The sequence below is a fragment of the Mastigoproctus giganteus genome, chromosome 13 (genome assembly GCF_048544385.1).
Source record: "Mastigoproctus giganteus isolate SK-2022 chromosome 13, ASM4854438v1, whole genome shotgun sequence".
Classification (NCBI taxonomy): Eukaryota; Metazoa; Arthropoda; class Arachnida; order Uropygi; family Thelyphonidae; genus Mastigoproctus; species Mastigoproctus giganteus.
Window position 1 is genome coordinate 134,010,434 of NC_143587.1, and position 25,235 is coordinate 134,035,668.

At 39.8% G+C, this 25,235-nt stretch overlaps 1 protein-coding gene across 1 annotated transcript in view; it reads left to right on the forward strand.

Annotated features, from left to right (window-relative positions):
* Window positions 1-25,235, forward strand: part of LOC150076454 (H(+)/Cl(-) exchange transporter 7-like) — a 474,124-nt gene that overhangs the window by 425,998 nt on the left and 22,891 nt on the right. The window contains exons 20-21 of the mRNA XM_090387363.1: window positions 6,382-6,474; window positions 16,440-16,523. Coding sequence (XP_090243489.1) covers window positions 6,382-6,474; window positions 16,440-16,523 — 177 coding nt within the window. The remainder of the gene's footprint in view (window positions 1-6,381; window positions 6,475-16,439; window positions 16,524-25,235) is intronic.

Here is a 25,235-nt window from a genome sequence, read left to right on the forward strand (position 1 = left end):
ACTTAAGAGGTTTAATAGCTCAATTCAATCCCATAGGTGTATGCTTACAGAAAACATTTTTGTCACCCCAAGTTTTGCCAAAATTTTCAAAGTTATACCATTTACAGACAAGATAGGAACTCAGAATCACCTGCATGTGGAGGAGTTGCTATTCTTGTTAATGCTAACATACCATCTAGGCCAATCCAATTGAGAACTACTGTAGAAGCTGTGGCAGCTCACCTTGCAGTTGATACACCGTTGTTTCCATTTACATTCCGCCATCTGCACCACTTCTGCTTTCAGAACTTGACAACCTCAGTGCACAACTCCCATTTGTCTTTTTGGTAACTTTAATGGACACCATCCATTGTGGGGATCTGCCACAATGGATAGAGGAATTCATGTATAATAATGATCTTAATTTATTATGCATGAATAAATTCTGGATCTCCTGCCTACATCCACTTAGCAACCGGATCTGCTTCCGCAATAGACTTGTCAATTTGTTCTCCATCCATATTTCCAATCATGACATGGTCGGTATTAACTGCTCGCTACAAACAGTGGTAACTCTAAATCCTGATCAATGATCCACTTGGCAGTTTAAAAAGGCAAACTGGGGTGGCTATTCTGCCCAAATACTTAGACAGATTTTATTGTTCAAAGACAACATATTTATGAGGTAAACACTTACATAACCAATCAGATTCTGACTGCAACTAAGGCCTCCATTCCAAAATCCATGCCATATCAAAAACACAAATCTCTGGTGGAATAGAGATTGTTTAATTGCCAGACTACCGTGCTTGGAATAATTTCCACAAGTATCCCACCACTAGTAACCTAATTGCTTTTAAAAGACTTAAAGCAAAAGCTAGACAATTTAGGCGGAATGCAAAACGGGATTCATGGATTGCCTCAACCATCACCAAAGACACGGATCATCTGGAAAAGAATACAGGCATTAAATGGCAAATTTGCTTGGTTGCCCTCTCCGATATTTCATTGAAAAGGGAAAGACGTTTCTGATCCTAAAGAAGTTGCAAATGCATTAGCAGAATTATTTGCAAAAATCTCAGCTTCTGCCACCTATGTGTCCACCTTCCAGAACATTAAAGCAGGTGCAAAATGGTATAAAATCAACTTCACGCGCTGCTCATTCCCGTACAACCAACTGTTTACATTAATAGAATCATTAAACAGATCTTCCAATAGTGCTGCAGGTCCAGATGGAGTTCATTACATTATGCTAAAGCATTTACTTGGAGAACCCTATTAATTTTTTATAATCAGATCTTCTCTGAAAATGCCTATCCTTCATGGCACCATTCGTTCATTATCACATTACCAAAACCAGGAAAAAATCCTTCATGTGTTGAAAATTACAGGCCAATATCTCTTACGAACTGCATGGGAAAATTTTTTGAAAGACTGGTTTATACTAGGCTCACTTACATCCTGGAGTCAGAAAAATCTCCTTCCAGATCATCAGTATGGCTTTTGAAAAAATAGATCAACCCTAGATGTGCTCATTAAAGCCGAGTCTCATATCCGCAATGCCTTTGTCATGAAATAACATCTAGTCATGGTCAATTTAAATCTTGAAAAGGCATTTGGTATTATTATGGGGCTTAGGTGCCATTTTCTGGAAACAATTCAGAATTTCCTGCAGTTGCATTCTTTTCAGGTCCGATATAAAAATGTACTCTCTCTACATCTCACATTCAGGAAGAGGGAGTCCCGCAGGGATCAATACTTAGTCCAACACTGTTTTCAATCTGAGTTAGCAGCATGACACAAGATGTTCCAAAAACTGTTCAAACTTATATGTATGCAGATGACCTTACCATTTCCTGTCAGTCTCAAAGTATGAATACCATCGAACGGCAGCTCCAAACTTGCCATAACAAAAATAGTCTGTAGCCATTCCGTCAGAAAAGAAATGCACTGTCACTCACTTTTTCAAGAAACGAGCTCTCCAACCTGAACTACAAATAAACAATACTCCAATCCTGCTTGCTAATACCGTTAAATTTCTTTAACTGTATTAACAAGCTACTATTAGACCGCAAACTAAATTTCCAAGCACACATCACTTATTTGAGAACTTCTTATATAAACCATTTGAATATACATTGATCGGTCTCATCTATGTCATGAGGAGCTGATCGGTATACTTTGCTGCATCTTTGTAGAAGTTTAATCCATTCACGATTAGATTATGGTTGTTCAGTGTATGACTCTGCCAGGAGCACTACTTTAAAACAGCTAAATATGATCCATCACAGTGCCCTGAGGACTTCTCTGATCCAAAGTCTATATATTGAAATGCACGATATACCCATTACACCTGCATAGAAAAATACTACAGCTCCACTACGCTGCTAAGATCCAGAGTCTACCATCTCACCAAAGTTGGGAGCATCTTTATAATACTTGTTGGGAATCCTTCTATGAGAGCAAGCCAAATGAAAATAGACCTGCCTCGCTCAGGATCAAAGAGCTTTTTCAGACTTGGAATGTCAATTTAAATGAAATTTTCCAAGACAACTACACCTGTTGCTCCTTGGAGATAAGTGTCTGTCTCTCAAGATATACACTTCCTCCAGTGGGGGAAAAATATTATACCTCCCTGCAATATCAGACAGTTACATTCAGCTCATGCTACTATGAACAACCATCCTGTAAAATTTATACAGATGGTTCCAAAACTGAGAGTATGGTAGCTGCTGCGGCAGTTTTTCCTTTATGTACAAGTTCAACCACACTACCGCTTGCTTGCAGCATCTTCACAGCTGAATTACATGTCATTAAGTTAGCGCTGAGTAAGATTATTGAGCTTTCCATCTCATCTGCCATAATTTACACAGATTCTCTTAGTGCTGTCTCTGCCATAAGGAAGAATTTCTCCTCTTCTCATCCTACATTGAAACAGATTCATTCCCAGCTATTCACTTGCAGTGTGTTCAATCAGTTTTTGCTGGATTCAGGCATTCTGGGAAATGAAAATGCTGACTTTGCCACTAAACACCCTCAACCCACAACATCCTCAGGTTCCTTACTCTAAGTCTGTCATACGCAAAGCGTGCTACGATAAATGGTCACAGACCTGGAAAAGCTACACCAACAATAAACTTTATCAGATAAAAGAAGATCCGACGAAACGAAGTGGTACTGGCAAGACTCAGAATTGGACATACTCATCTCTTTCTATTATTGGGAGAAAACCCACCACATTGCTCATCCTGTCAGACGCAACTTACGGTCCATCATTTTCTTGTTGATTGTCCTTTACATTCAACCATCCGGTCAAACACTTTTCAGTCACTCTCCACGTTGAATATATCACCTGATTTATCTCATTTCCTAAGAAATGAAGCAAATATTGAAGAACTTTTATATCTAAAACATATTGGCTTGTACATATAATTTAATCTCTCTAACAATGAACAGACACAATTTGGCCTTAGTAGCCCTTGTGTCGTTAAACCGGGTGCCTCCGTAGCCAGGTGGGAAGGAGCAGCAGTGCGTAGCACACGCTTCTTGATTAGACCGGGGTTCGAGCCTGTCACCACCAAATACGGAGGATGCGGAAAGGTCAGGGAATGACCACCGCATATCCCGGAGCAATATGGCCTTAGTTGCTAATGCTCCTAAAAACCAAACAACAGTAACAGTATCGTTAAACCGAATAATAATAACGGTAACATCGTCTATTCCTCTGTCAGTGCCATCTTCAGCTGGTGAATGTGCTGCTAGGCATTTCCCCAGAGCGTCCCATATTTGTTCGATGGGATTTAGATCGGTGGAATGGGCAGGCCAATCCATATGAACAATGTCCTCACTTTCCAAAAGCATATCAACAGTTGCAATGCAATGGGTATGGCATTATCATCCATAAACACGAACTCGAAGCAGACGCACAAGGGAAAAGGATTACCTCAGTACAGTAACATGCCCGGTTACAGTATCTGGAGTTGTGTACATCCATCCAAGATAACGCCTCCTCAGACAAGAACACCTCGACCGCCATATAGATCCCTTTCAGTGATGTTTGCAGGATGATACTGTGTGCTAACCTTTGCCAGAACAGCTGCTGAGACTGAATCTACTCATCAGTAAAGAGTACCTTTCCCCATTGCACTGCTGTCCAGTCCTTGTGTTCGATGCACCACTGTAAATGGTGTTAAAGGGACACAGCAAACAGTCCAACTTTGTAGAGTCGCCTGGCTACATTAAACCGTGATATCCCATGCAGCTGGTTTGCAGTGGATCCCACTGTCTGGTAGGGATATATAGAGTTTGTCGGGCATTGTCTTTCATGGACGACCACCACTGGTCGTTTTGAAGGCCGACCATGCACGTGAGATGATGCTATGAGCAATACGGAACTCTGCAGCCAAACTCCTCACACTTCCTCAAGCTGCCCAATTATTTGACCCCGGGTAAAGTCATCCAGATGTTGTCTATTGGCCATTTCATTGTCTGTAGCAATTGTGCTCACCATTCAGTAATTTCCACATAACTGCTGCTTTTATCTGTTTGTGTGAGCCCTCTCGTCATGATTCAAATTTTTGCATGTGCACCAGCTTTCTACTGAATCGCCACAGGCTGTTTTGTTTGATTTTGTGGTTGTAACCTTTAGAAATAGTTGGTCCTTAAGTTTTGCACACCAGTGTATTTATGAAGGCTAAAAAATCATATTGTTATAATTTATAACAATTTTATGGTGTAGTACCTATTATTGCCATGTTAGATGAAAGGAAAGGGTCATGCATGTCAACTGTATTCCGAATGACATATGTCATTAAATCAAGTGATTTGTCTAAATATCTTTACAAAATTTAGCTTAGCCAGCCACAGAATTCATTACACTCTAAGAGGAAACCTAACACTATAAAGAAACCACTTTCATTCAGATAGGTATGTGAATTAACAAAATGCATGATTTTGGGCTCTGGAGAATTCACACTTTATTAATAAATAAATTTTCTGTTTATACTCCGGGATGACCAAACGGTCAGAGGAGTTCACAAGATAGACAGAATACAAGAAACAGCACCGTATTCAGCAGTCACGGGCTTGAACCCTGGTCACTCAAGGCACGTCTACTTTATGCACCCACGTGCCTGATCACTAGGCTATGGCAGCCTTTATTTGACAACCAACCTATTACATGCACATAGGGTCACCATGTGGTATACACTCTGCATTTTTATGCCTTTTTTTTTGATATAGCTATGACATCTGGTTTCAATAAGATTCTGTGAGGACACCATATTACAGGAATTGTCCTGGAGTTCCCAGTTGAAATTTTTGATAACAGAGGTTTCTAATTGCTACCCCAAGGTGACACCAATTTCTGGAGTTATTTCAAAGACAATGTTCCAGAAGAATGCAATTGAATATGGAATTTTTCTGTGCTGTAGGAAACATTCGTGCAACTTCATGCTCTGGCTCATTGAACATTAATTTCCAAATGCTGTTAAATATAGTTCAAGCAGTAATTACTCTTTCTAAAAAATATTCTGTGGATGAATAAAAAACATCCTGTACATAAATAGATGTAGAGGATATTATTACATGAAAAAAGTAACAATTTTTTTAAAATTCTTGTCAGTTTCTCTGACAACTCTAATGTTGGGTAATCAAGGCAAAATGATAACAAATTTAAAGCAAAGAAAATCACTGCACAGGGTTAAGAAAAATAACACCAGGCATGTGAAAGGAAGCAGCTTCTTGCCATAATTCATTTTTTCAAAGCCTTTAAGCCCAGCCCAATCTAGGCTTAGTATGGCTTAAGCCTTTGGAAAATGAATGCTATTCAGCTGCACCTTTTTATATATAAACATGAAACAGGTTAATATTGTTTAACACTGAAGTGGAGAAAGAAAAACCTGATCTTTCTATTCTAGGACTTAATAATTCTTTTTCAGAGTTTGCCCCTCTCCTGGCAAAAAAATTTATGCTAGTGATCTAATTACTTTTGCTGACCAGTCTTTCAGAACATTACTTAGGCTTATGGCTGGACCAGAACTTTTTATGTAGGAGTATACATAAAAGTTATCCCCACATGACTAATAACAGGTTAAAAACCACTTCTTGTCTGATATGGTCTATTCCTTTCTACACAGTGTCCATTGTTTCACAAAAATGCTATATCTAAATTTTGCCACAGGAAAAAGGTTCAAAATGTAATCCCCCATCTATAGCTGAGCAAAAAAAAAGGACAATTTTTTGATAATTATTTTTGCATTGTTACCCACATATCATTGAAAATACAAATTAGGATTAACCACTCATCATGGAGAGGAGGGAAGTTTGCAAATAATCATTTTTTATAAAAAAATTATTTGCTACATATATGAGCACTTACAGTTAATACATTTATTTTTCCAGGTTTTTAATGAAACAGCAGAGAGAGTGTGGCAAACTCGAAGACCAACTCTTCAGGATTTCAGAGATCCCTATCCTGAATATCCACCAATAGAGGTAATATTTAGTAAATTTGAATCAGGTTTGATTCTCAATTGTTGCATCTGAGAATTTACCCACTAATTGTATTACTAAATTAGTTTATTTGAAATTATCAAAGTTGTTTTTTGTAATTTCCAATCAGACTGTCATAGATATTTATTAAATGCAGAATGATTCAAAATTACTACAGATTTTAGATGTCGTGATTAATTTGTTTAGAAATGTTACATTTTATAGCTAAGACATACCTAATATATTTCTGTGCTTGAGGCAAACAAGGAAATATTTGAATGCTTTTAAATTGATTCCTTCTAGTGGTCACTGAGGATTATCATGAACATTTATCTGAAAATGTCAGATGAATACAGTAGACTTCCATATTTGTGTAAAGTTAGCAGTTAATTTAACATGAAAAACTTTCAACATCAGTAACTTGAATTGCTCACAGATTCTTGGTCAGCACATAATTTCATGGAACGAGTAACTACAGGTGCAATGCTAGAAGTATATATAGTAAATAAATTAGCTGATCAAGGCATCAAAGGCAGATATTGTTGGGATATCAGGGATAGTGTCGTACAGATAAAAGCAGTGCAGAATTGGAATTTGGAGAGTACCAAAAGGGAGGAGGGGATATATATGCTGTTAGTTAAGGAAGTCCAATGTTGAGTCTGCTTGATGTGGCATAAACACTAGGAAAGGGAAAATGAGAGTAGGAATGTGTTATAGGCCTAATGACTCTGACGAGTACAATGAATGATTGTGCGGAGAATAGAGTGGGCCAGTAAATCAGAATGCATTGTAATGGGAGATATTGACTGGAACTTGTGGATTGGTCACTCGCACACTAGCAAGAATTTTGTAGATTTATTGGAGGATTGTTTTCTACAGCAACATGTTTGGGGGGGGGTAATACTCTTGATCCGATTATCAGCAGTGATGACTCATGCTTTTGGAATTTGCACATAAAGGAACCACTAGGTGACAGTGATCACAGTCTATTGATGTGGGATTTACTTAAAGATGTAACTACTATCAGGGGTTTTGTTTTCGTAAAGGTGACTATAGTGGTCTCAAGCAGTTTTTGAATTCTAAGTGGGAGGCCTTCAGGTAATTAATCACGAAAGCTACTTTACTAGGCTTTTCATACCAACTAAGAAAGGTGCCTCCGTAGCCAGGTGGGAAGGAGCAGCAGTGCGTAGTACACACTTCTTGATTAGATTGGGGTTCAAGCCCGTCACCACCAAATACGGAAGGGTCAAGGAATGACAACCACATATCCCGAAGCAATATGGCCTTAGTTGCTAATGCTCCTAAAAACCAAATAACAAACTAAGAAATATTGTTCAAGATTTAGGCCTAAATGGATTTCAGAGAAGAAAAATGTGCAGGATTCATATAGTAGTAGTAGTGACATGTGATGCAAGAAACCAAGTGTATGAGTTTATGCAGCATCAGCCAAAAAAAAAAAAAAAAAAAAAAAATCACACCATTCCCTCAAATTTATTTAACTTATCAACTTCCACAACGACAGATGGAAGTTTGTTCCAGCAAATTTCCGCACGTCTATTCTACATCTGTTTTTTCTTAATTTGAATTTATGCCCCCTTAGGTTTGTAATCTGAACAAGTGGAAGGATCCCATCAGAATTCAGCGTACTCAACCATTTCAAGGCCTTATACACCTCAATCAGATCACCGCACAGGTGCCTAGTCTCCAGTCACTGCAATTTGCAGAATTTAAGCCTCTCTTGGTAAGAGGATCCCTTCATTCCCCTCACCAATCTTGTTGCCCTTCTCTGTACATGCTCAAGCAAATCTACATCCTTTCTAAAATGTGGCCTGACCATTGCCTTATACAGAGGGACAATCACCTCCTTTTCCCTGCTAGCAAAATTCCTATATATCATTGACAAAACCCCATGACCTGCCCTGGCAGCCTGTCTGCATTGCTCAGAAAACTTCATATTTGACTGCACAATTACTCCCAGGGCTTTTTCATTTTCTACCATCTTAAGTGTAGTACCACACAGTTGGTACGTTTCTCTGGGGTTACTTCTACCCATATGCAGTACTTTGCATTTGTCAAGGTTAAACTTCAGTTTCCACTTCTTAACCCATCTGCCCAAATTATCTAGATCCTGTTGCAGTAGCGCACTGCCATTACTGTCATTAACAACCCTGCCAACCTTAGTATCATCTGCAAACTTCGACACTAAGCCTGATATATCATTGATAAATATACAAAACAGAGGACCCAACACCGAACCCTATGGGACTCCACTAATAACATTAGTCCACAAAGAGCAACACCCATTAATTACCACCCTCTGTCTTCTCCCACTCAATCATCCTTTTATCCATTGTAGCAACTTACCCTTAATACCATTCTGCTCCAATTTGTACAATAGTCTTCCATACGCAACAGTGTCAAAAGCTTTCCCGAAATCCAAATATATGATATCAAAATTATTTTTTGCATCCTGTGTCACCTGCTAATATATAGTCTGTAATCAAGTCAAAAAGGAAGTTAGGCAAGCAAAGGCTGATTATGAGTAATCCTTTGCAAAGGATGCAAAGAAAAACAAACACTTACTTTACTTATGTAAACTCTAGAAGGAAGGGGATGAATCAGATTGGTCCACTTGATGTTGGTGGTTTGGCTGTTGATGATCCTGCTCAGATAGCTGCCAAACTGAACGAGTATTTTACATCTACATTCACACATGAGGAATTCTGTAAGGAGGGGGAGGACAGAGGTTTACTAAACTCTAACAGGGAGCTAAATGATTTTGTAATAACAGAGAGCAAAGTGGAGGAGAAATTGTTGAAGTTAAAGATAAAAAAGGCACCTGGGACAGATGGAATATATCCAGTTATATTGAAGGAGGCAGCGAGGGGAAGTCCTCATGGACTGGAGATGTATCCTCAATTCACAAAAGAGATTCAAAGGGTGACTCAAATAATTATAGTCCTGTTAATTTAAATTCTGTTTTGTGGAAAGTAATGGAGTCACTGGTTAAACAAGTGATGCAGGATTACCTAGACAAGACTGCAATAACAGTTCAGACACAGCATGGGTTTGTTAAGTGAAAAGTTCTGTCTGACCAATTTCATTGGATACTATGATGTTGTCACAAAGGAACTGGAAACAAAAAATAATTATGAATGTTTTTGCTATTGTTACACATGGAAGACTGCTGTACAAATTGGAGCAGTATGGCAGAGAGTGGTAATAAATGGACACTGCTCTACATAGACTAATGTTATTAGTGGCATCCCCCAGGGTTTGGTGGTGGGCACATTGTTGCTTTGTCTATTTATTAATGATATTGATGAAGGTGGCACCTCCATAGCCAGATGGGAAGGAGCAGCAGTGCGTAGCACACGCTTCTTGATTAGACCGGGGTTCGAGCCCGTCACCACCAAATACGGAGGATGTGGAAAGGTCAGGGAATTACCACCATATCCCGGAGCAATATGGCCTTAGTTGCTAATGCTCCTAAAAACCAAATAACAAACAATCGATGAAGGTATATGTTCAAGTTTGCAGGATTGTTAATGATAGTAAAGACATGCTACTTTTTTTTTTTTTTTTTGGTAGTTGTTGGTGCATCGGCTTCTGTGGCCATAATGCACCTCCCAAGGTTTTTGCAGTACTTTGATCCAAGCCCGAGGCGGGATTCGAACAACCCGCGACCTTTGAGTATGCTACTGCAACCGGATCTAGAAAAGTTAGGTAGATGGGCTGAGAAGTGGCAAGTAAAGTTTAATATTGACAAATGCAAACTACTGAAAATGGTAGCAGTAACCCAAGAGAAATGTACCAATTGAGTGCTACTACACTCAGGGAGGTGGAGAATTAAAAAGACCTGGGGGTTATTGTGCAGTCAGGCTGTCAGAGCAGGTCATGAGGTGATTATACCTTTGTATAAAGCAATGGTCAGGCCACACCTTGAGTACTGTGTACAGGTATGGAGGCCTTATTTTAGAAGGATGTCGAGTTGCTAGAAAGAGTACAGAGAAGGGCAGCAAAACTGGTGAGAGGAACAAAGGGGTTCTCTTACCAGGAGAGGCTTAAATTCTGTAAGTTGCAGCATCTGGAGATTTGGAACCTGCAAGTTGATCTGATTGAGGTGTTCAAGCTCAATGCTGATGGGATTCTTCCTCTTCTCAGATTAAGAACATGAGGGGGCATAGATTCAAATTGAGGAAAGACTGTTGTAGAATAGATGTGCAGAAGTTTGCCTTTAGCTACAGGGTAGTTGATTGCTGGAACAGACTTCCATCTCTTGTTGTGGAAGTTGATAGTTTAAATAAATTTAAGGCTGGACTAGACAAACATTTTGAGTGACCGGATGGCTGAAATGGTAATTTTTTTTTTTGGCTGTTGCTAATTTAGACCTGATATGCTGAGTGGTTAATGCAGGTGTACACATACATTTCAGTTTAGCAGTGGAAAATGATACAAGAAAGCAAGCTTATGCAGCTTCAGTCAAAAAAAACACTTCCCCCATCACATGTCTATCCCCTCTAATAGTTTGTCTTGTTATTTCTTGAATTTATTTAGACTACCCACCTGTTCCAACAATCAACCACACATCTATTCTGCAACCGTTCTTACTCAGGATGGGCCATTGGACAACTTGAAGTGGTGCCTTTATTCTAAATGCATCAAGGGTTACTGCTGAAAATCAGATCAAGAGTGTTGCTTTCTAACATTCCAGTCCAGGTTGTTCCTGCTTTATGAGTTCTTTTTTTAAAGTATCAAAAACATGAATGCGAAATGTTAAACGTTCATAAATATGGCATTTCAAACCATGTGTGTTGTTTATTTGTTCAGGAAGGAGGTTCAACTCTTAATGAATTTTGGAAAAAATTCCATATTTTAGATGGGGGACAAAAATTAAAGAGAAAAACATGGTATTTGGAATAAACTGTCATCATTTTATTGATATTTTTGAAGGATTTCAAGAACCAGATGAGATTGTACAAAATGAAATAGAGGTGGGAATATTGCTAACCAAATGCAGCTTGAGGTTTCTGCTTCAAACACATAATCAAAACCACCTTGAAATGTGAAGAAGATAACTCCTGTTTATTCCTTTACTCTCAAGGGGCTTTACGAAGCTTTTCAACACAGAGAAAAAGCAATTGAGATTTTTGAGTCACAAGACTCAAATTTCGAGCCCGCTAGAAAAGAGAAGACTCTCTTGGAATGACACACGACTTTTGAATCATTTCTGAAGAAGAAAACGACTACTTGTGCTTCCAACAAACGAACAAGTGCACATTTAGTCGATGATGATAAAGAATTAACATTGTTTATAATTTCTTTATTACTATAATGTGCTTGATTTTAAAGACTATATTTTAATTTCTTTGGATAAATAATTCATTGTTGAGAATGTAACCCCTGTTTTTAACATTACGTCTATGGGGAAAAACTCCCACTTTACGAGCTCGCTCTAGGAATGAATTAACTGGGGAACTACCTGTATAGAAAACAGTTATACAGTAAATCCAGCTACTGTGTGAGCGACAACTGACAAGTTCCAGTCAATGTCCCCCATTAATTCAGACACAGCATGGGTTTGTTAAGGGAAAGTCTTGTCTGACAAATTTGATAGGATATTATGATGTGGTTACAAAGGAACTGGATGCAAAAAATAATTTTGATATAATATATTTGGATTTCAGGAAAGCTTTTGACACTGTTGCGCATGGAAGACTATTGTACAAATTGGAGCAGAATGGTATTAAGGGTAAGTTGCTACAATGGATAAAAGGATGGTTAAGTGGGAGAAGACAGAGGGTGGTAATCAATGGGTGCTGCTCTTCTTGGACTAATGTTATTAGTGGGGTCCCACAGGGTTCGGTGTTAGGTCCACTGTTGTTTTGTATATTTATCAATGATATTGATGAAGGTATATCAGGCTTAATGTCGAAGTTTACAGATGATACAAAGGTTGGCAGGGTTGTTAATGACAGTAATGGCAGTGTGCTACTGCAACAAGATCTGGATAACTTGGGCAGATGGGCTAAGAAGTGGCAACTGAAGTTTAACCTTGACAAATGCAAAGTACTGCATATGGGTAGAAGTAACCCCAGAGAAACGTATCAACTGTGTGGTACTACACTTAAGGTGGTAGAAAATGAAAAAGACCTGGGAGTAATTGTGCAGGCAGATATGAAGTTTTCTGAGCAATGCAGACAGTGCAGGTCATGGCGTTTTCTCAATGGTATATAGGAATTTTGCTAGCAGGGAAAAGGAGGTGATTATCCCTCTGTATAAGGCAATGGTCAGGAGGCCTCATTTTAGGAAGGATGTAGATTTACTTGAGTGTGTACAGAGAAGGGCAACAAGATTGGTGAGGGGAATGAAGGGATCCTCTTATCAAGAGAGAGGCTTAAGTCCTGCAAATTGCAGTGGCTGGAGACTAGGCACCTGCGCGGTGATCTGATTGAGGTGTATAAGGCCTTGAATGGGTTCAGCATGCTGAATTCTGATAGGATCCTTCCACTTGTTCAGATTACGAACCTAAGGGGGCATAAATTCAAATTAAGAAAGGACAGATGTAGAATAGATGTGCGGAAATTTGCCTTTAGCCAGCGGGTGGTTAATTGCTGGAACAAACTTCCATCTGTCGTTGTGGAAGTTGATAGGTTGAATAAATTTAAGGAGGAACTGGACAGGCATTTGGAGGGAATGGTGTGATTTTTTTTTTTTTTTTTTTTTTTGGCTGATGCTGCATTAGCTCATACACTTGCTTTCTTGCATCACATGCCACTACTACAAGACATTCTAATGTACTGCCCCACTCAATTTGGCTGTATAGTTGTTAATTATACTTATCACAGTCATTGGTCTATAACACAGTTCTATTATTTTTTTTGTTTTTCCAGTGCCTGTGTCACACCAATTCAATATTGACCTGCCTTAGAGTCTGAGTGCTTTTTAAGCAAGAGCTTACCTGCTTCCATATTAAAATTCTGCATCTGTTATGCCTGAGTTTCACCATGTCTCCAATAACCCCACAATGTCCACATTTGATGACTGAACCAGTACTTGAAATTTGTTTGCCATATTCCCAGCATTAGTGATTATGTGCATCTATTTCTACTCTTAGTAACTCTTTTATGTGTTGTCTCGTGAGAATACCCGACTGCTGTATGTCCTAATAGAAGCAGTGCAAGAATCACTTTCACTTCTATTAATCTGTGTACTCCCCCATCTGAGAATGCCTTGATAGTATTACCAAATATTCTTGTATCTCAGACCATGCTAAAAAAATTCTACCCTGTGAGCCTTGACTCTCTCCTATCATGTCTGGGCAGAATTGTAGACACTTTCACAATTAATCCTAACATTACCCTGCCGTTTTTTTTTTCTCCAAGTCCTGTGATCTACTTTTAATATCATTGTTGTAACACCAATGGTGACTTTTGTCCTTGGAAGCATACACAAGTCCAATTCCACCTATCTTTTTTACAAAATATATTTTGCATTTCGCTGACCATAACTACTTCTGTGGGACTAGCATATTCTACTGTGTAGGATATCCCTCTGGTTTATTCCTTTGAGGGCATCAAGCCCATCAGAACACTAAATTGGCACTTAATTTCCTCATGCTCTTTGCAACAAAAGCACACTACACAAGAGAACTGCCATTGACAATTCTTAGAGCTTCTTGTGTGAGGCATGATTTTAGTCTAATTTAAAAATACCACACACTAAGAGTATAATAATGCTACTTTATTTTTTGTACTTCAATATAAACATTTTTTTTTCCCTGTTCAACAAAGAGAATGTCAAATATAATAACAGATTATTACACAAAAGAAAAACCACTAAATCATTTCAGATAAAAAGACTCAATGCCAAGAAATGCAATGGATCTGCCATTCACATTTTTTATGTATATGTACCTTATTATAAAAAAAAAAAAAAAATGTAAATCTTAAGTTAACATATTTTAATAGAAACCCAGTTCTGCAGGAATGTTTGATCACTATACTTCCACACCCTGGCCAAATTAATCAAGTCTTGCATGTTTTTTTTTGTCCCTCTCAATAAATTATGTTAAAACTAGCTTCCTTAAATTCTCTCCTGAGCTTTTTGTGTATGGTGAGAGTATGTAGGCTTCTGAGGTGGAGTGGAATGCCAAAGTTAGTGCTCTCAACACACTATATTCTGGACCTCTTGAGGAGGACCCCGAGAATTTGCTTCCTTTTTTTTTTTTGTTGCCCGTGAAGAACACTTGTATTTGGTATCTTTTTCCCCTATCCTAGGGCAAAAGAAGAGGAAGTTGGGATTTGTTTGCAGTTTGAAAAAATATTTCCTCTATAATTATGATAAAAACAATCAGTGCAAAATAAGAATGGGATTTCAAATGAGCATTACACATTTTATATAATACCTTTAATCTTCAACGTGTATATGATTTTGTCTATTTTCCAATTTAATCCAGCCCACAGTGCCATATACGACTAACCATAGCATAAAACCCTATTCCATGAAAAACTGAAGATCGGCAGCAGAGACATTACCCAACAATCTGAGAAATATACCTAGTGTATTTCTAGGAGCTCTTATTAAGACTTTTTGAGCATTGAGCCTTTTTTAAAGTGTCTTGATAAAAACTCAGGAGTGTGCTGACAAGGCTAGATTATTTTTCTGACATTCGCTGCCTGAAAACACTTAAGCTTATAAGCATGATTTCTATTTCTTGAAAAAAGCCCAATCATACTTTTAACTAATACCAATGTTAGCCTTTGACCTTGTTTATTATAGTTCATCCAAGAGATTAACCTCTGACTGGCATTGCAACCTAGCATCCAGTGCAGCAAGACAAAGGACTCAGCAGAAAGTCTGCAGCTATAATAAGAAAGACACAAATGGCCCTAGCAGCCTATGTGCTGTTAAACTCCATAACAACAACTATAATATAATCTTAAATCTTCTGTATTCAACTGGGGGATTTCCTTTTGAGAGGAGATGATCTGCATCTTTTCAAATGGTTACAGCAAAATCCTCTATGATAAGGATATAGATTTTGACTTTGAGATTTCACTGAGTAGTTGTAAGCTGATAAGAAGACCTGCAATATCAGGTTGCTTGGGGTGTTTATCACTGGTACTGCTGAAGATGATGAAATCATCTGCAAGCTAAAGCTGTCTGAGGCCAGAGAGTCCCTGATTGTCATAAACTTCAGCAGTTTGTCTTTGGACTCTGAATGCAGTCTTATTACTACCAAAGGACTCTTAGGAAGATAGTTATTTAGATACAGTATCAGAAAATAACACAGGTAAAGAATGACATTTTTACATCTCTAGAGATTAGCAGAGGCATATGATGCAACAAACAAGCTTATATAGCATCAGCCAAAAAAACCTTTCCATTTCAACTCACAGGTGCCTAGTCTCCAGACGCTGCAGTTTGCAGAACTCAAGTCATGATGTACCAGAAATCAGTGAGGCAGCTACTTCAGACTTTGAATATGCCTTAGAGTAGCCACAGCAAAATTCACTCCAAATGCTTGTCTAGTTCTGCCTTATTTAATAACAACTTACTTAAGTCGTTGACCACCAACTGGCTAAAGGCAAATAATCTGAGCAAGAGGAAGAATTACATCAGCATTGAGCTTACTCAAACCGTTCAAGGCCTTATACACCTTGCAGGTGCCTAATCTCCAGATGCTGCAATTTGCATACTTAAGTCATGATGTGCCAGAAATCAGTGGGGAGGCTACTTCAGAGTAGCCACAGTAAAATAGAGTATTACAACTCCCCCATAACATTATGGTTAGCTTTGGTGGCCACGTGCATTTCTTTAAAGTTTGATAGACAGGCTTTTTAGCTACCATATAATCTGTTAATCAAGGTTTCACTTATTTATATATTTTTACTGAAAATCTTTTTTTGTGTCTCAATTTATTAGTTATTCTAATGGTTAAAGGTTTAAATTTTTTTTCATTTCAGGAGGTATCCATCTCACCAACTGAAGAAGAATATACTATAGATCTAAGACCCTATATAAATCCGTCTGCATTTACTATTCCACATGTATGTTTCTTTCATAGCAATTAGTTAATATAAGGTATAACCACAAAGTAATGAGACTATAATAAAATAACAATCTCTTTTAATGGTGTGAAACTAAAATATTTTCCAACATAGTTGACAAATGTATAAAGTTTTTCAACTCAAAAAAAATTTCAGGGATATCAAATAAGGCAGATTTTTTTTCCTGAAAACTGTCTTATTGCCATTAAAGTAATCTAAAGCCCTATCCTTTTATGTTGAATAGAATTCTCATTAACTATTTGACTGCCAGAATGAATATCAAATAAAAAACTGTTTCCTCTCCTGATGTAGGTACCTATATGAGGTGTGACAATAATTCATTTAAAGATTTTATAGATGTGAGGCCATCGCCGTCAAAGTAGTCCCCTTCAGATTGTATACATGCATTCCAGCATACGATCCATTGATCATAACATTTCTGGTATCTGTTTTAATACCCGCATTACATTACTCTGAATTTCAGAAACTGACTGAAAATGCATGCCTTTCATGACTCCTTTTAGTCAAGGAAATAAGTCACAAGGAGACAAATCAAGCAAATACAGAGAGTGCTGCAACATTGTGATTGATTTTGGAGTTAAAAACTCTTTCACTACAATGGTGGAAGCATTGTTATGATGCAAAATCCATGATGAAACAATTTCAGGTTGAGACCCGGTCGAACTTGTGAAGTCTTTCCAAAACTTGAAGGTAAAATTTCCAATTGACAGTTTCATTAGGTGGAACAAACTCTTTGTGGATGATACCTTTTCAATCAAAAAAGCAAATAAACATGGTTTTGACTTTGATATTCTCGTTTTTTTGGGCCTTGCCGAGGAAGCTCCCTTCCATTGCATTGTTGACTTTGCCTTTTTGTTTCAGGGTTGTAAGCAAATACCCAGCTTTCATCCCCTGTAATTATGCGAGAAAGCAAATCTGGAACATCAATGCCTTCCAACAGCTCCTGAGAGAGAGGTTTTCGGTACCAGCTTTGCACACACTTTCCTCATCAACAAATTTTCAGTCAAAATTAATCTAACACTTTCCTGACTAATGTTTAGTTTTTCAGCAATCATTCTTGTAGTCGAACGCCCATATCTTCGATGGATTCACATCCTTCTCGAAACTGTTTTTCCCAATTGAAAATGCATGGTTTCAACATGGTATCATTTCCATAAACATCCATTGACAAGTTGCCACTTTTCACAACTCTTTGCTCTAAATTGCATTCCATTTTTCGCATAACATGGAACTGAAACACTTCTTTACACGAACCAACTTGTACAATAATTGAAACGACTGACGACATTTACCCTTTGCATGCAGGCAGAGGGGGGGGGGGTTAAGGAGGACATTACAGTTTACAGTGTGGCCACTTTGACGCAAAAAAATTATTCTCACCCCTCAGTATAGCTGAACTTTTAATTTCTTCAACTACCCACAGAGGTAACTTATCAGTAATAATTAACAACTCATTGGCTAAAAGAAGGCTTCTTACAATCCAGTCTAAACCTCCACTCCCTCAAATTTTAGTTTATGCCCAGTAGTTCTGCAATCCTAACAGTGAAAATTTTGCATTAGTAGAGGCATATGATGCAGAATCAGCCAAAAAAAAAAACGATCCCATTTCACTCCTCCATTCGTTCCAAATGCCTGCCTAGCTCAGCCTTAAATTTATTTAGGGTATTAGGTTCCACCAATCAACTACTCGCTGGCTAACGGCAAATTTTTGTACATCTGTTCTACAACTACCTTTCCTCAATTTGAAACTGTGCCCCCTCAGGTTCTTAGTCTGAGCAAGAGGAAGAATCTCATCAGCATTCAGCTTGCTCAACCCATTCAAAGCCTTATACACCTCGCAGGTGCCTACTCTCCAAGTGCTGCAATTTGCAGAACTTGAGCCTTTCTTGGTAAGAGTACCCCTTTGTTCCCCTTCTTTGTACTCGTTCTAGCAATTCTATATCCTTCCTAAAATGAGGCCTCCAGACCTGTACACAGTACGCTAGGTGTAGCCTGACCATTGCCTTGTATAATGGGATAATCAACTCCCTCTCCCTGCTAGCAAGACTATGACCTGCCCAGCGAACTTCATATTTGACTGCACAATTACGCCCAGGTCTTTTTCACTTTCCACTTCACAGAACTGGTACATTTGCTAATGCTAATGCTAATGCTAATTTCTCTTCGATTATCGCTACCCATAAGCACTGAAGGGAACGCCGATCCCTGGAGGTTGTATCAACCACAAAATTACCGAATGGACTCTGCACCAGATCGTGGCAAGACACTATCAATAATATTCTAGACGCTACATTCCAGCAGCCCGCTGACCCACACACAATGGAACAGCTAGAGCTCTGCATGGAAAATGAAACATATCGCACAACTGCAATTGAAGAACCCTTCACCCCAACCGAGCTGCATCTAGAATCAGAAACAAGACGGCTCCGGGCAGAGACATGCTCGATCCAGAAATCGTCCAGAAAGCCATTGAACTTATTCCCACTACCATACTCAACCTGTTAAACTACTGTCTTCACCAAGGATTCTTCCCCACACAGTAGAGGACTGCAACTGTTAGACTTATATTGAAGAATGCAACCAAACCACATGATCTGCCACAATCCTACCGGCCCATTGCCCTGCTGCCAGTCTTCAGCAAACTTCTCGAACGGATGATGACGCTGGTCTCTCCTCACCTAACCAGTACGGTTTCCGGAAAGGATGCTCCACGGTAGATGCACTGGAAACAATCATTGAAGCTCGGGGGCTCACATCTGGTGAGTATGGGCTTGGCAAACCCAGGGTCCTGAGCTGGATATCATCATTCTTCTCTTTCTTGGTGATGCCTTCTACTTCTCTCTCTCTCTCTCTCTCACACACACACACACACACACACACACACACACACACACACACACACACACACACACACACACACACACACAGGGGGTAACTCGGATTTTTTTTTTTTTTTTTTGGCTGGTGCAGCATAAGCCTCAGGCTTCCTTGTACCATATGGCTAATATTAATAAGCTGCTACCAACTGCAACTCCAAATACTTTCTACTAATCTCCTTCGAGTCCCTCGGCAGGCTCCGGAGGGCGCAAGTCCCAGAAAACTTATATAGATGCATCAAGACCTATCTCCAGGACCGCCGAGTTGTCGTGTCCACTCCCCACTGCAGTGTCTTCAGGGGATGCCCTCAGGGATCTGTCCTGGGGCCTCTCCTCTGGAATCTGGTGCTGGATGATTTCTTGAACACCAAACTCAACAATGTACAGACCCAGGCCTATGCAGAAGACCTGGTCATGCTCTTTTCTGCCAATAACAGAGCCCAACTAGAAGCAACTGCCAACCAGGCCATCTCCACCCTTCAAGCTTGGGCAGAGCATAACAACCTGAAGATCTCCCCAGAGAAAACCAATTCGATCCTACTAAAAGGTACCCTTGATTTGAGAAGACCACCCCAAATCAAGGTCAATGGTGTTACAGTAAAACTAAAAACAGAGCTTAAATATCTAGGTTTGATCTTAGACAAAAACCTTTCCTTCACTCCTCATCTAGATCAACTCAGGAAGTATGCTGCCCAAGTCTCAAGAGTTGCCCGGAAGGACTGGGGCTTAAAGAAGAGAACGCTGTCCCTCTTCTATAAGGCAGTTTTCATCCCAGTTATCACCTATGCCTCTGGAGTCTACAAGAAGGCCAATACAGTAGTAAACAGATCGTGCCTAGGAAATATCCAGCGCTCTCTTCTCCTTCTGTCCTCGCATGCCTGTTGCACTGTCAGCACCCATGCACTCCAGGTCCTCACTGGATCTCTTCCACTGGACCTGGAGATTGTTTGTCATGGGTTGCTCTATCAAATAGCCAAAGGAAGAGCAGTTACCTGCACAGGTTTCACCACTGACCTAGCAAATAATAGAAACACTGAAAAGAAGAGACTTAATGAACATCTAAAAGGCACCTGGCAAGAAAGATGGCAGACTTCAACTAAAGGCGCTGTCACCAAAAGATTCCTCCCGGATGTCAGGGCCTCCTACCCCCCTGACACCTGTCTGGTTTTCACCGGGACTCTATGCTACCTACCTCCTCACTGGACATGGCTCCTTCCAAAAAAAACTACATGACTTCAGAATTTCAGACTCACCCCGCTGCCACTGTGGAAAGGATCAGACGTGTGAAATCTATGAGGACTTCAGAAGGATCCTAATAATGAGACTACGCTTCAACTACCAAAATCAAGAATATCTCACCCTACAGAATGAAGAAACTTACAGAGCCCTGACTCAATTTGCAATGGACATATTTACCAGGCAGAAAGCACTACCGCCAACTGTTGCTGCACATCATTGAGTCATGGATGCTAACGCCTTGGACCAACAAACCATCCGGAGTACAGAACCCAACTTTATTCCTCACATCTCAAGTAGTCAACTGGTCTCCACACATACCTTGACAAATTCCTCATCATTGATCCCTGTACCAACTTCTCCCGACAAGAAGAGACCTACCATCGATCCCTGGACTTGACCATCATATCTTGGACTCCCAGTTTTGACCACCCCACTATTCGTTATCATGGATTACTGGACCAGCCTTCAGTCTGGATGCGACACAGACTCACCAAATGGAGTCCCAATGACGACACCTGGACTAGACCTTCCTGAACATGACCCACCCTGCACTTGCAGGGTCTCTCTCTCTCTCTTTTTTTTTTTGGCTTCTTTCTTCTGTTTCCTACCATCCATCCTTTTACCCCCCCATTTTTCTCTTACACGATTTTTTTTTGTTCACCCTACTCTTCTCTCTGGTGAGGCACTGGGCATGCCACACTGTCATCAGGGGCCAACTTTCCTGTCAGCCCCCTTCTTATGTTTCCTACTCTCCAGTCTTCTGCCTACCTCCCTTACTTTTCTCTTGTACAATGTGTTTTTTTTTAATATGTGTGTGTATATATGCCCCACAGGTCTAAATCTAAATACATCAAAATTATTGCCCGACCTATTTGGCCCTAGAACAAGTTATCAGCGAACAACTGTACGCTCTGTTAAAATTACAACTATTGCTCAAGAAACAGCGATCATCTCATTCTCAAATCTGGTCCTAGCCACTGAAATCCCAGGAAAATAGGTGGCAGGACCCACCAGAGTACTCTAGCATCAGCGGTGCACCCGGTCAGCCTCCCCATGGCACGGTGTGGTAACGTCGGGTCCCACTAGTGGCTCGGCAGCTAATAGACTGGGGAAGCAAAGGGCACAACACAATATACAGCACATGATCCCCACATACTTCAAATCTCTGGCCCAATACAATGTACACCCGCGGAGATGGGAGAAATCCCAGGAGCCGTTAGACACTAACATACCTTACCCATATGCAGTACTTTGCATTTGTCAATGTTAAACTTCTCAGCCCATTTTCCCAACTTATCTAGATCCATTTGGAGTAGCCTACTGTCCTTAACAACCCTGCCAACCTTTGTATCATCTGAAAACTTGGAGATTAAACCTGATATACCTTCATCAATATCATTGATAAATATACAAAACCACAATGGGCCCACCGAACCCTGGGGAACTCCACTAACAACATTTGTCCATTGATTACCACTCTCTGTTGTCTCCCACTCAACCATCCCGTTATCCATTGTAGCAACTTACCCTTAATGCCATACCACTCCAATTTGTACAGCAGTCTTCCATGTTCAACAGTATTGAAAGTATATGATTTCAAAATTATTTTTGGCATTCAGTTCCTTTGTGACCACCTCATAGTATCCATTCAGATTGGTCAGGCAAGACCTCCCTTTAACAAACCCATGCTGTGTCTTAACTATTACTGCAGTCTTGTCTAGATGATCCTGCAATGCTTCTTTAACCAGTGATTCCATTATTTTTCCTGGGACACAAACTAACAGGTTTGTGTCCCAGGAAAAATTCAATTTTAGAATTCAATGTTGGTAACATCATCAGTTGATCCCACTGTGCAGAATTTGTGAAAGGTGGCTACAGAAACTGTAGCCACCTTTAAGAAAGCAAAAGCCCTTCCCTTTAGCCGTAGTGGTAGTTACATCTTTAAGTAATTCCCACATCAGTACATTGTGATCACTTTCACCCAGTGGTTCCTTTATCTGCAAATTGCCGACCAGACTAGCCGGATGGGTAAAGGGCCTGCCTGGCAACCCAAAGGTCGCGGGTTCGAATCCCGCCTCGGGCTTGGATCAAAGTACTACAAAAACCTTGGGAGGTGCATTATGGCCACAAGCAATTCACCAATTCAAAAAAAAAATCTGCAAATTCTTAATGCATGAATAATCACTGCTGATAATCAGATCAAGAGTATTACTCCCTCTGGTTGCTGTAGAAAACATTCATCCAATAAATCCACAAAAGTCTTGCTAGTGTGCGAGTGACCAATCCACAAGTTCCAGTCAGTATCTCGAAAGTTAAAAATCCCCCATTATAAGACATTCTGATTTACCGGCCCACTGTCTTTCTCTGCACAATTGCTCATCAGTTCTATAACACACACCTACTCTCATTTCACACCAAATAGACTCAACACCAATTGGCATATGATGCAAGAAAGAAAGCTTATGCAGCATCAACAAAAAAAAAAAAAAAACCACTTCCATTTTACCCCTCCGTTCGATCAAAATACTTGTCCAGCTGAACCTTAAATTTATTAAGCTATCAACTTCCACAACAAGGGGTGAAAGCCTGTTCCACCAACCAACTATCCACTGGCTAAAGGCAAATTTCTGCACAGCTATCCTCCATCTGTCTTTCTGCCCTCTCAGGCGATTATTCTGAGCAAGAGGAAGAATCCCATCAGCATTGAGCACGCTCAAACCATTCAAGGCTTATATCAGATCACCTCGCCGGTGCCTAGTCTCCAGACACTGTAATTTGCAAAACTTAAGCCTTTCTTCCATTCACTAATCTTGTTGCCCTTCTCTGTACTCATTCCAGCAGCTCTACATCCTTCTTGAAATGAGGCCTCCAGACCTGTATAGAGTACTCAAGGTGTGGCCTGACCATTGCCTTATACAGGGGAATAATCACCTCCTTATCCCTGCTAGAAAAATTCCTATATATAATTGACAAGACACCATGAGCTACTCTTGCAGCCCGTCTGCTCAGAAAACTTCATATCTGCCTGCACAATTACCCCCGGTCCTTTTCATTCTCTACCACTCTGCTATAGAGTTGATACGTTGCTCTGGGGTTACTGTTTCCCATATGTAGTACTTTACATTTGTCAATGTTAAACTTCATTTGCCACATCTCAGCCCATCCTTTCCAGATCCTGTTGCAGCACCATACTGTCAGTAGTTCCATAACAACCATTCCAACCTTTGTATCGTCTGCAAACTTGCACATTAAGCTTGATATTTTTTTTTTTTTATGAAAACCCCAAACACGAAAGGTATCAAAACCTATAGTACTTAGTACCGTGCATGGGTTGAAGGAGAAGTATGGGGGATGCCGGAAACTTTGCTCTAGAGACTAAACATGGGTTTCACCACTTCAAGCCTCCAATAAGCAAAGTGGTGGTATTTCACCGGTTGATGAAAGTCATCTGCCACCTGAAAATATACCATCATCAATATCATTTATAAATACAGAAAACAACGATGGACCCAACACTGAACCCTGAGTGACTCCACTAGTAACATTAGTCCACGATGAGCAGTGTCCATTGACTACCACTCTCTGTCTTCTACCCCTCAACCATCCCTTTATCCAAAGCATCAATTTGCCTCCAATGCCATACTACTCCAATTTGTGCAGCAGTATCAAAAGCCTATATAATATCAAAGTTATTTTCTGCATCCAGTTCTTTTGTGACTGCATCATAGTATCCAATCAAATTGGTCAGGCAAGACTTAATAAAACCATGCTGTGTACGAGCTATAACTGAAGTCTTGTCTAGACGATCCTGCAGTGCCTCCATTAATTTTCCTGGAACAGAAGTTAAACTCACAGGTCTATAATTACTTGCGTCAGCCTTTGATCCCCCTTTGTGAATTGGGGTGACATTTGCACATCTCCAGTGTGTGGGTACCTCCCTGAGTCCAAAGAAGCTCTCATAATTATGGCTAAGGGTTTGCTTACTTCCTTTGCTGTCTCCTTTAATATAACTTGATAGATCCCATCCACCCCATGTGCCTTTTTTATGTTTATCCTCAACAATTTCTCCTCCACTTTCCCCTCAGTTTACAAAATCATGATGCAAAATACTCGTTAAATTTGTTAGCTTTCTGAGCAGGATTATCAATATCCAGTGGACCAATCTGATTCATCCCTTTCCTTCTAGAGTTTACATAGGTAAAGAACTCTTTTCTGTTTTTCTTTGCATCCATTGCCTGCCTAATCTCCTTTATAACTTGGTTACAGACCAGCTTATATCTATCACTGGCTTCCATGTCACCCATTAATTTATATGTATCCCATGCATTTTTCTTCTCTGCCATATGTCTCATTAGTTCATCTGACATCCATTTAGGCCTAGTAGCTTCCAAGATAAATTCTTTGAATGCTTCCCATTTTGAATTTGCTGTTAGTCCCACTGTATAGAATTTAAATACTGTCTCAGACCATTGTAGTCTCCTTTACGAAAGCAAAAACCCTTCCCTTTACTCCTGGTGGTAGTTACATCTTTGAGTAAAGCCCACTTCAGCACACTGTGATCAATTCCACCTAGTGC